The sequence below is a fragment of the Dipodomys ordii genome, unplaced genomic scaffold, assembly GCF_000151885.1.
Source record: "Dipodomys ordii isolate 6190 unplaced genomic scaffold, Dord_2.0 Scaffold105, whole genome shotgun sequence".
In the NCBI taxonomy this organism is placed as follows: domain Eukaryota; kingdom Metazoa; phylum Chordata; class Mammalia; order Rodentia; family Heteromyidae; genus Dipodomys; species Dipodomys ordii.
This window is the reverse complement of record NW_012267321.1, coordinates 3,655,962-3,667,968: the sequence shown is the minus strand read 5'-3', so window position 1 is coordinate 3,667,968 and position 12,007 is coordinate 3,655,962. Positions and strand designations below refer to the sequence as shown.

General features: G+C 53.0%; 1 protein-coding gene across 2 annotated transcripts; it reads left to right on the top strand.

Annotated features, from left to right (window-relative positions):
* The first annotated feature begins 3,154 nt into the window (after window positions 1-3,154).
* On the top strand, window positions 3,155-8,653 carry Znf446 (zinc finger protein 446). 2 transcript variants are annotated; one of them, XM_013027790.1, is made up of 7 exons: window positions 3,218-3,292; window positions 3,906-3,995; window positions 4,719-5,098; window positions 5,177-5,375; window positions 5,601-5,695; window positions 7,483-7,567; window positions 7,787-8,653. In XM_013027790.1, exons 3-7 carry the CDS (start codon window positions 4,730-4,732, stop codon window positions 8,314-8,316), a joined length of 1,278 nt encoding a protein of 425 aa, XP_012883244.1. In that variant the 5' UTR covers window positions 3,218-3,292; window positions 3,906-3,995; window positions 4,719-4,729; the 3' UTR covers window positions 8,317-8,653. The 2 variants fall into 2 exon arrangements, with proteins under 2 accessions (XP_012883245.1, XP_012883244.1); XM_013027791.1 differs by lacking the exons at window positions 3,218-3,292; window positions 3,906-3,995 and adding an exon at window positions 3,155-3,178.
* The last annotated feature ends 3,354 nt before the right edge of the window (window positions 8,654-12,007 follow it).

Here is a 12,007-nt window from a genome sequence, read left to right as displayed (position 1 = left end):
AGTGGCGCTGTGACTCAAGTTATAGAGTGCTAGCCTTGAGCTGAAGAGCTGAGGGACAGTGCCCAGGCCCAGGGTTCAGGCCCCACAACCAGACCCCCCCCCCAAAAAAAAAAAATATGTGGCTTTCAGCACTGCCTGATCAAGAGGGCTGCTTTCACACCATTGTCAAGTCTTGTCAGGTCAGTGTCTTGAGGAACCTTCACATCCAAGGTAGTTATGATCACTTGAGGACATATGATGGGGCTGTTCACATTTGCTGAGTTTGGTTGTGTGCCCACCTTGGTTGAAAGAAAATTGAATAGCATTACCCAAGACTGCACAGGGAAGTTTACTCTCCCATAGCCTTCTAGGTCTTCTGCAAACTAAGCCTTAAGTCCAATCCAGTCTGGACCCAGAATCACATGGTTTTGTTTTTTTTGCCAGGAAGAAAACAAAAACATTAGCATTTACAACTCAGAATGGATAAAGTGTGGTTTCTTATGTAGGAGTATAGAAGTCCACAGGCTCAGCCTTTTCTCAACTCTTGGGCATGGGTCAGGTTTTAATAAGCTCAAAGGGGAGGCTTCCTGACAAAAGCTTTCTTTTTCTTCCTTCCCCCCCTCTCCCCCACTTTTTTTTTTTTTTTTGGGTGCGGCTACTGGCACTTGAACTAGTCCTCATTCTCTTGCTCAGCCTTTTCTATTATAATCAGCATTCTTAATTACTTGAGCCAATTGGATTTCTGCTGGCTAATTGGAGATGAGTATCTGGGAGGCTGGGAAGGTGGCTCAGTGGTAGAGTGCTTGCCTTGCATGCATAAGGCTCTGGGTTCAATTCCTCAGCACCACATAAGTAGAAAAAAGCCAGAAGTAGTGCTATGGCTCAAGTGATAGGGCACTAGCCTTGAGCTGAAGAGCTGAGGGACAGTGCCCAGGCCCAGAGTTCAGCCCCCACCACCGACAAAAAATGTCTCTGGATTTGTAGGCCTGGACTGGCTTTGAACCTTGATCCCCAGATCTCAGCCTCCTCTGAGTTAATAGGCATAAGCCAGGGGCACCCAGCTAAAGGTTTTATTTATTTATTTTTGGGTCAGTCGTGGGGCTTGAATTCTGCGCTTGGGCACTGTCCCTGCACTCTTCAGCTCAAGACGAGCGCTCTACCGCTTGAGCCATAGTACCACTTCTGGTTTTCTGAATGATTTATTGGAGATAGGAGTCTCATAAACTTTCTTGCCCAGGCTGGCTTTGAACCATGATCCTCAGATCTAAGCCTCCTGTGAAGTTAGAATTACAGGCATAAGCCATAGCACCCATCTGGTTCAGGGATTTGACTTCCACCATGGGTCCCCCTGAAATGCCACAAAGTAGATGTGTAATAGGCCAGAGAGGTTTTAGATATCTCAGCAGGGTGGGTCGGTCTCTGTAGGAGCAGCAGCTCTCACAGAAGTGAGTCTTTGTGGATTCAGATGATCAGGGTCAGGTAGGTAAGGCTGTGTTCTGTCTGCTGCTAAGGCAGAGTGAGGGTAGCCATGTATGACCACCTGGAAAGTTTGACTCCAGTCCAATGATTGTTACAGTCCCATTACACAGATAATGCTATCAGTCTCATTCACCAGTGGGGCAAGACCCATAAGCTGTGTAAGGGGTGGTAAGAAGGGCTAAGCTGCAGATCCAAGCTGGGCTTCCTGTTACCCTGGAGACCCCTGAACCATTGTCCATAGCAAAGTTATGAAATGCAAACCTCTGAACCTTACCATGGAAGAATTTTATGTAGAGTCCATGGGATTCAGGATCAAAGGCATCTATTGAAATTGTGCCCCAACCACATTCTACGAAACCTTTTCTGTGACTTGGAAAGGCACAGAAAACTCCTTAGAAAGGAGCTTCTGGAGTCAGACTTCAGCCTGAACTGTCCTGGTCTGACCACCAGCCTCCAGTTGAGCTCTTCTCCCACCTTTGCTTGGGCCTGTTGTCCTGTCCTTTAGCTCCTTGATCTACTCCCAATGTCCTGAGCTTCCTTCCCATTCCATGTTTTGGCCACTGAAAGTGTCCTTTTGCTGTCTCCCTTTTTTTCTCCCTTTTTTTTTGTGCCAGTCCCGAGACTTGAACTTATTGGTCTGGGATGCCATCCCTGAGCTTTTTCTCAAGGCTAGTATCTACTACTTGAGCCACAGTTCTGCTTCTGGCTTTTAACTGGAGGTAAGATTTTCACTTTCCTGTGGGGCTGGCTTTAAACCACAATTCGCAGATCTGGGCCTCCTGAGTAGTTAGGATTGCAGGCGTGAGCCACTGGCGCTTAGTGGCTGACCCATTTTAATCCTGAAGAAGTGACTAACGCTGTCCCTGGACTTTTTTGGCATCACACTTAGCTTGTCACGCACACCTCAGGCAATAGTGAGGCAAATTCACTAGTATGAGCTGAGCGCCAGTGGCACTCAGGCCTGTCATCCTGGCTACTCAGGAGGCTGAGATGTGATGATCGCAGTTCAAAGCCAGCCTGGGCAAAAATGTCCGTGAGACTCTGATCTCCAATATACCACCAAAAAGCCGGAAGTGGCACCATGCCTCAATTGATAAAACTGAGGGACAGCACCCAGGCCCAGAGTCCAAGACCCGTGACTGACAAAGAAAATAACAAAAATGCACTAGTATGAGAACAGGCTAGAGTCCACAGCAACCGCATGGAGAAAACCACAAGGCAGCCTCCCGCAGGACGGGAGGCTCAAGAGCCAAGGAGCCTGCCAGGCTGTTCCGAGGGGAGAGGCCCCGAGCCCCGGCTCGGCAGGTGGTGAAACTGGTTTCTGGTGAGTCCTAGGAAGGAGACCTTGCCCTGTCGCCTTCCCCACCCTCCCGGCAAACGCCCGAACCACGGGAGCCCCGCAGGGCGCACCAGAACCCGCGGGGCCGGGCTTTTCGCGGCAGGCGCTGGGAAAATATATTGCTCGGCGCTGGAGGCCGCTGTCCACGGGTTACAGCCGTCCGCCCCCGCAGCAAGGCGACGTGCACGGTCCACCCCGGGGTATCGGGATGCTCCGCCGGTTACCGGCGAGCCGGCACACCGGAAGCCGCCCCCGGGGAGCCGGGGCGGGGCCCGCGCAGGTACCGGGTTTGATTGGTTAGGAAATTTCTCCCTCAGCCAATAGGAGCTGGGTCCGCTCTGCACATGCGCAGGAGCCGATGTGCTCGGTGGGTCGCCGGGGGTGAGTAGGAAATTGGGAGCAAACAGAGTGAGGCGGGGATAGAGACCCGGGATGCTTTGGCATCAGAGACTCGAGAGGAATGGATCGTCTCTCGGTCGCGAAAGGGCTCTGAAAGTGAGCCCTGCCCTTCCCCAGGCTCACCGGACGCGCAGCCCATGGGAGGGGTCGCTGCTTGCGAGGCAGGTACCCGGATGGGTCGGAGCGTCGTCGCTCGGGCAACAAGCGGGCGGGCCATGCTTTGAGTGGCGGGCGTCCCAGCGCGGCGCCACTTCCCGGAAGTGGCCCGGGGCCCGGCGCGAGGCAAAAGTGAGCGCGACCCCGGCCGGGCGCGCTCGCGTGACTCCCCGCCAGGAGGGCGCAGTCCGCTGCCCAGCGTCGTCCGCAGGCCGGCCTCCCGGCGGCGCGTCCCCGGGCCGCGGGGCCTCTCGTCTGCATTGCGCTTTGGCAGTAACCCGGGCCCCGTCAGTACCGGGCGTCCACACCGCTGGGTTGCTCACGCCCGCCTCCCTCCTTCGAGATTAGATTTGTGCGGACCCCGAAGCCAAAGGAGGGACAGATGCCGGCCGGGCCCAGGCTCTGCCCAGTCCTCAGGGGCTCCCGTCCCCCTTCCCCGCCCTCGGACCCCAGTCACCCGGACCCCGCCCCGGCGGCCCGTCTATTTCTGGAAAGATCCACTTTCCCATCACCCAACAGCTCTGGGTGTAACTCCGCTGTTATTTTTCTGCAGCTCTCCCGCTTCCCCGCATCCGACTGGTGTGCGCCTTTCCCGACCCGTCTTCCCCTTCCTCAGGCTTCTCGGCGGCAGTCTGGACTCTTGGTGGGTCCTGGTGTCTAATGTCCTGTATATGTATGTATGTATGTATGTGTTACTAGGATTTGAACTCCGGGCCTTGCACTCGCTAGGCTATTGCTCTAAGGCCCTCCCCCCCCCTTTTTTTTTGTCACTCCTGGGGCCTGAACTCTAGGCCTGGGCGTTGCCACTCAGCTGTTCAGCTCAAGGCTAGCGTTCTACCACTTGAGCCACAGCACCACTTCCAGCTTTTTCTGTTTATGTGGTGCTGAGGAATCAAACCCAGGGCCTCATCCATGCGAGGCAAGCGCTCTACCACTGAGCCACCTTCCCAGGCTGCTGCTTTTTTTTTTTTCCTGCTGGTCCTGGGACTTGAACTCAGGTCCTGGGCACTGTTCCTGAGCCTCTTTTGCTAAAAGGTAGCACTCTGTCACTTGAGCCACAGCACCACTTATAGCTGTTTTTTGATGCTTAATTGGAGATTAAGAGTCTTTTTGGATTTTCTTGCCCTTTGAACTACGGGCCCTCAGAAGTCAGTTTTTGAGAAGGTAGGATTACAGGTGTGAACCATCAGCACCTGGTTCCAGCCCTGCTTTTTTCTGGTTATTTTGGAGATAGTATCTAGTATACTTTTCTACTGGGGCCACTGAGATCCTCCAGCTCTCAGCCTATTGAACAGTTAGGATTACAGGTGTGGGCTGCCTGGCTTGCCAGCCCCTCTGGTGACACTGATCCCTCCTCTGTATGTAGGTCCCTCCTGGATGATTCCAGTAAGACCCTTCAGAACAAGAATGCCATCTCCTCTGGGTCCCCCACATCTGCCCCTCAGAGACCCCAAGACCACTGTTGAGATTGAGGCTGCACGGATGAAATTTCGGGGCTTCTGCTACAAGGAGGTGGCTGGGCCCAGAGAAGCACTGGCCCGGCTGCGAGAGCTGTGTCACCAGTGGCTGCAGCCTGAGCTGTGCTCCAAGGAGCAGATGCTGGAGCTACTTGTGCTGGAGCAGTTCCTGGGCTCGCTGCCTCCTGAGATACAGGCCTGGGTGCGAGGACAGCAGCCAGGAAGCCCTGACGAGGCAGCAGCCCTGGTGGAGGGGCTGCAGCATGACCCTGGGAAGCTGCTGGGCTGGGTGAGTGTGGCAGCATTGGCTTCTTACAGGGACAGACTGCAGTCCTGTCAGCCCCGGTGACTGGCCTCTTTTCCTCAGATCACAGCTCATATCCTGAAGCCAGAGGTGCTCCCTGCAGCTCCGAAGACAGAGGAATCCTCAGGGTTCCTCCATCTCTCAGACACAGTGGAGCCCTCCAGGGTGGCCCCAGGGGAGGGTCAGGAGGAAGCCAGGATGGAGGAGTCTGCCCCACTCAGCTGCAGTGTAAAGGAAGAGCCCAGTGCCTATGGGCAGATGGGTGAGGGTGCCAACCCAGGGCCAGGGGTGGTGGAGGGCTGTCATATTTCCTAGGAGATTGTGCTGGGGTTGGGCCTCCTGAAATGAGGATGTATCTCCAGCTAGGAAGGGGATCTTTAGGAGGAGCACAGGGCTGCCTGCCTGTCACGTAAGTGGTGGAGGCAGGTCCAGGCACCAGCAGTAGCATCAGCGCTTGACAGCCCTTCCTGTCTGCCTCACTTCTCAGCATGTCCCCGCCCTCGGCCTTTAGCCCAGTCCCCTGAGGGGTGTCTTGAACATCAGGAACCAGCCTCCACATCCTGCCACCCACCCAGGACCCAGGTGAGCAGACCCTCATAGGAAGTAGAGGTTGTGGATGTGGGAGGGGATTGTCCCTGCTGGCCACCATCTGTTGTGGCTTTCCAGGCTCTTTAGCCACTCTTTACTGCCCAGGAGTGGCATTAGTAGTGGGGTACCCCAGCGACTACAGAGGGAAGGACAGAGAGCTGGCCTCATTGAAAGGATACCACTTAGTCTATTTAGAGACCTTCCAGAGGCTCAGCTCTGAGCCCCTGCTCTCAGGAACACACCATTCCTGAGTGTACATGGTAGAAGTCTTGTTCTTTTCCAGCTCTTCTGCTTCTAAGCTTCTCCACTTTGGGAGTTCCATTCCACAGGAAACATGCTTCCAGACTGAGAGGAAGACTGGGCACTAGTGGCTCACATCTGTATCCTAGCTACTCAGGAGGCTGAGCTGTGAAGATCATGGTTCAAAGCCAGCCTAGCCAGGAAAGTCCATGAGACTCTTATCTCCGGTTAACCACAGAAAACAGGAAGTGGTGCTGTGGCTCAAAATGGTAGAGTGCTAGCCTTGAGCAGAAGAGGTCAGGGACAGCGCCCAGGCCCAGAGTTCAAGCCCCATACTGATTTAAAAAAAAAAAAAAGACCAGGAGGACCCTCTGGTGCACTCACCTCCATCCAATACCATGTCTAGCTGTGGCTAAGCACTGTCCCCGTCTGCCCTCACACCTGCTTTAGCCTGTCCTTCAAATTATCTTTCCCCCTGAGTGCCAGTGGCTCACACTGTAATCCTAGCTTCTCGGAAGGCTAAGATCTGAGGATCACAGTTCAAAGCCAGCTGGGGCAGAAAAGTACTCATGAGACTTTTTTTTTTTTTTCTTTGCCAGTCCTAGGGCTTCAACTCAGGGCCTGGGCACTGTCCCTGAGCTGCTTTTGCTCAATTCTACAAGTTGAACCATGGCTCCTCTTCTGGCTTTTTCTGTCTGTGGAACTGAGGAATCAAGCCCAGGGTTTCATGCATGCTAGGCAAGCACTCTACCACTAAGCCACATTCCCCACCTTACCCCCTACGAGACTCTTACCTCCAATTAACCACTCAGAAACCAGAAGTGGAGCTGTGGCTCAAAGTGATGGAGCCCTAGCCTTGAGCAAAAGAGCTCAGGGACAGTGCCCAGGCCCTGAATTCAAGTCTCACTATATATATATATATATATATACACACACACATATATATGTACACACATAAATAACTGTATATATATACAAGTATGTGTATATAATATGTATAATTATTGTATATATATATTTTTTCAACCCAGAAAAATCCCAAATGGGACTTGAGGCAGGGATCTATTGGACAAAAGCCGTGGCTGGGCCCTGCTGAGCCATGAGGCTCACCCTCCCCAGGACTCTGTCACAGCAGCACAGGCAGTAGCAGCCCTGGCTGTCCTGCACCACTACTGCCCCCTCACTTTCTTACAGTCCTGAGATGACTGGCTGCACACACCACTTTACCTGGTCCTGCTCTCCGCACCCCTCTCCTTAGCTTCCCTCTAGCTACAGGAGTTTAGGGCTCAGTGATGGAGGAACACTGAGACCAACCATGGTGTTCCTGCCCGGACTCCATACAGCCTTCCCTCAGTTCTGTCTTCACCAGCACTGAGGTGGGTAACTCTGGGATGAGTGCTGTGAGGCTGACCAGACGATCTGAAAGCCAGACCAACACCCACAAGACTTCCTCTTGCCCTCGTCCCTGGCCCGCTTTCCCCTAGGTGATGGGTAAGATGTGACACTGGCTGGTGTGGTAGTAACTGAGTGCACCCTGGCAGGAAGAGTGGGGACTGCTGGGCCCGTCGCAGAAGGAGCTGTACTGGGATGTGATGCTGGAGAAGTACGGCGCAGTGATGTCTCTGGGTGAGGGCTCCAGCCGTTCCCTGACCCGTCCACCTTCCCTTCCCTTCCCTGTGCAGCTCCCAACTGTACACTTGGTGGCATTAGGACCCCTCGGAAGCTGCCCAGCACCTGGCCGTAGGTCCCTCTATCCAAAGAGGGTTCTGTGTGCACAGCCCCAGCTGCCATCCCCTTCCCAATTCTGTGTGCCTGTACCCTGTCTGACATCCCCCACCCCAACAGGGCTGCAGCCCCCTGGGCAGGTAATGGCAGCTGAGTCTGAAGCGGGGACGCGGGGCATGGAGCCTCAGCACTTGGGAGCGGGGGACACAGGGCCAGGCCTTGGCCAGGCCTGTACACCCCATCCAGGTGAGAGCCAGAGTCTGAACAAGAACCCATCTGAAACTCAAGAGGGGCCAGCCCCAGGACCACTGCCCAGGCCCTGCTCCCAGCCTACGCCACAAAGGCCTTACACCTGTGAACAGTGTGGCCAGAGCTTCGACTGGAAGGCACTGTTTGTCATCCACCATCGAACACATGTGGGTGGGGCAGGCCCAGAGAGGCCGTCACAGGTGCTCCGGGAGCCAGCGATGCGCCGGAGCTACTCCTGTGAGGACTGCGGGCGCAGCTTTAGCTGGAAGTCGCAGCTGGTCATCCACCGCAAGAGCCATGCGGGCCAGCGGCGGCACTTCTGTGTTGACTGTGGCTGTGGTTTTGATTGGAAGTCCCACCTGGTCATTCATAGAAAGAGCCACCTGCCCCAGGCCCCGTGACCCTCGAGAAGGTGTTGGCTTTAGGGGCTGCAGGCCTAAGTGCAGCACCCCAGCACAGGCTCTGCCTCTGGAAGCTCTGGGGCCAGTGAGGACCCCATATGGACCAACAGTACCAAGCTTGCTCCTGCCGGCTGTCAGGCCCAGTCCTAATTCTAGAACCCCAAACTGCCTTGGCCTGTCCTCTGCACAGTGGCAGGGCCTGGTCTTTGGAAAATGCTGGAAGCCCAGCAAAGCACAGCTGGGACCATCCTGCTGTGTGTGACCCCAGGGTCTCCATGTGCTACATTTTTTAACAAAAATTATACTTCTATAATGGGAGTTTTTGAATAAAAATCCTGATTTGTGGCAAGAATAGCCCAGTGCTCTCTGCCTGTCATGGGAACCACAGGAAAACTGCCCAGGATCCAGAGGGACTTGGATTGGGTGTTGACGGGCCAGGGCTTGGGGCAGTAAGGACATTTCCTTTTGAGACCTCCTAAAGGACAGGTGCAAGTGCATGTCTCGTGCCATGTGCAGACCCTGCCTGCCCCTGACTGACAATCGTGCAGCAGGCCAGTGTGCTGCTGGATATTTTGGAGATAAGAGTATAGCAAACTTTTTCTTCCTGATGGGCCTCAAGCCATGATCCTCCTGATCTCAGTCTCCTAAATAGCTAGGGTTACAGTCATGAGCCAGTGGCACCTGGCTAATGATTACCTTTAATCCTTACAAATAGTGTAGTAGCAAAAAATGAATGATGAAGGCAGCTGAGGTTCAGGGAGACATGAATAGTATAAAGTGCTGGTAAACTTGTAATTCAGGGTCCAGTGAGCTCTTTCATGACATATTTGTCCTTCATTTCACATCTATAAGGAGGGACTGGGTAATACAAACTACCTCTGACTTGGGGCTGCCCCCACCAATACCACAACCTTGTCTGTGAGATGCCTTAGAGATGAAATGTCAGTTGAGAAGTAAACAGCTTTGGCTTGTCCCTGGGATAGCCCATGAAGATCCTCAGAAGTGTTGTTGTTGTTTTTTTTTTTTTGGTCGGTTCTGGGGCCTGAACTCTATACCTGGGCGCTGTCCCTCAGCTCTTCAGCTCAAGGCTAATGCTCTACCACTTGAGTCATAGCACCACTTCTGGTGTTTCTGGTGGTTTATTGGTGATAGTCTCATGGAGTATGCTGCCTAGGCTGGCTTTCAACTGCGATTCTCAGATCTCTGCCTCCTGAGTAGCTGGGATGACAGGTGTGAACCACCAGCACCCAGCTTCTCACTTTTTTTTTGTCGGTTGTGGGGCTTGAACTCTGGGCTTGGGCACTGTCCCTGTGCTCCTCAGCTCAAGGCTAGCGCTCTACCGCTTGAGCAACAGTGCCACTTCTGGTTTTCTGATGTTTCTGCCCGGGCTGGCTTTGAACCATGATCCTCAGATCTCAGTCTCCTGAATAGGATTACAGGTGTGAGCTACCAGCGCCCGGCTCTCCTCACTTTTTTTGGGTGGGGGTCTGGTTATGGGGCCTGAACCTCTGGGCCTGGGTGCTGTCCCTCAGCTCTTCAGCTCAAGGCTAGCGCTCTACCACTTGAGCCACAGTGCCACTTGCGGCTTTTTTCTTTTTGCTTATGTGGTGCTGAGGAATTGAACCCAGGGCCTCAGGCATGCAAGCGCTCTACCACTGAGCCACCTTCCCAGCCCTCTCCTCACTTTTTATAATGCCTCTTCCAGCTGCTGAAATGCAAGAAGCTGATTCCCACCATCCAATGTTATCTGACTGTTGGGGGTCTCCAAAGTCCAGGGTAGTCAGCAAGCATTGCCACTTCCTTGTGACCATCATTCATGGAGCACAAAGTCAGCTGACAAGAGACTTCAGGATGTCAGAGGTGTGCAGGCCAGTCCTGTGGGTGAGGAGGAAGCCACCCAAGCCCAGGCCCAACAGGTCCAGAAACAAAACTAAAGTAGCAGAGACCAGAGTTGGTGGGTAGGCCAGACAGAGGTACAGGTTGTGCCCTGCTGGTAGTTTCCCCTGGGGAGTGTCAGGGTCTGCCACCACTAGGACTTAGAGGTCAAAGCCCAGGACTTCACAGTAGGTATGGTGAGAGGGCAGAGGCCAGGCTTCAATTCCCTCTCTCCTGTGTGTGTGTGTGTGTATCCTGGGGCTCAAGACTATAGAGCTCTACCACTGTGAGCCACAGTGCCACTTTTGGATGGTTATTTGGAGGTAAGCATCCCACAGAGCTGGGCAGCAGTGGCTCAGGCCTGAAAGCTATGCAGGAGGCTAAGATCTGACAATAATGGTCCAAAACGAGCCTGAGCAGGAAAGTCCATGAGACTCTCATCTCCAGTTAACTACCAGAAAACCAGATTTGAGCTGTGGCTCTATGTGTTAGAGCACTAGTCTTGAGTAAAAAAGTTCAGGCACAGTGCCCAGGCCCTGAGTTCAAGCCCCACAACTGAACAAAAAAAGAATTTCACTGATTTTCCTGCCTGGGCTAGTTTCAAGTAGTTAGGACTTCAGGTGTGAACACCGGCACCCAGCCATGTCAATTACTCTCCCTAAACACCCTTTAAGGACACTATTGTATGCCTCATTTTTTCCACTGAAGGAAACAGGCCTGGAAGGCAGGTGATTCTAGGAGTCAAGCTCTGTAATCCAAATACATTCGCTTTCCTAAATTTTATACATCAAACACTTTGGTAATGGATTGACTGAGTGGTTTTCCTCAGTCCATAGCCAGATGCCATCTTTGTCTGACTGTAGGAAATGTAATGAAGGCCTCACTGACTTACAAAGTATAAATCATGAAAGGGTTCTTAGAGACTGATATGATCAGATACTTGATCAGTCAGTTGATGCTGGTAGCTCATGTTTGTAATGCGAGCTACTCAGTAGGCTTAGACTTGAAGATGGAAGTTTGCAGCCAGCTGTATAGAAGGCTGTGAGACTCCATCTCTAAACAGCAAAAAGCTGTAAGTGGAGGTTTGGAACCAGTCCTGAGCAAAAAGAGCCAAGGAAGAGCAAGAGGCCCTGAGTTGTACTAGCCCCAAGGCTGTATCTTTTCTGCTCCAGACAATGGCTCCATTCCTAATGAGGCTGAAGTTTATGGACCCTTCCCTTGCTCCTTGTTTATCTGTGTGGGGTGCAGCCTGTGCTTCCACCTTCAAAGGCCAGGTCAGTCTGTGCACTGTGGCAGACTGAGAGGCTTAGGGATCTGTAGAACCATTTCACAGACATTGTGGTGGCCCCCATCTGTATCTCAGTGCTCAAAAGATGGGCAAGAAAATCACAAGTTAAGGCTACTCTTAGCGACATGGTGAGTTTGAGGTAAGCCTGGGATATATGGTGAGACCTCCTTTCAATAACAAACCAAAGTAGTTTGTTCTATTCCCCTCTGCCCCATTCCAGTGTCTCTGGGTTTTGTCAGACTATGTATGCATCCATAGCATTCCTCACACCCTGCAGATCACAAGACACATGCACTGTTCCATCTTGACTCTGTCCCAGTAGCCTCAGTCCCCAAAAGACCACAGTTGGAGTCAGGAAGCTTCTCTCTCTACCCTACATTATCTGCAAAGCTTGTTGCTAGCTGTTCCACTACACCTTTGAGTACCAGACAGGACTATCCCCAGGGTTGAGGTCCCTGCCTAGGACCCAGGACTCCTGTCTTGGAGGACACTGGATCCTTCATTTTCCACTGTTTCATAGGCACACAG

Excerpts from the sequence above, each read along its gene's own strand:
- Znf446 (XM_013027791.1), top strand. The coding sequence starts at position 4,730 with ATGATTCCAGTAAGACCCTTCAGAACAAGAATGCCATCTCCTCTGGGT. Across the intron at positions 5,099-5,176 it reads CTGGGAAGCTGCTGGGCTGG|ATCACAGCTCATATCCTGAA; the intron begins GTGAGTGTGGCA and ends TCTTTTCCTCAG. Across the intron at positions 5,376-5,600 it reads CAGTGCCTATGGGCAGATGG|CATGTCCCCGCCCTCGGCCT; the intron begins GTGAGGGTGCCA and ends CTCACTTCTCAG.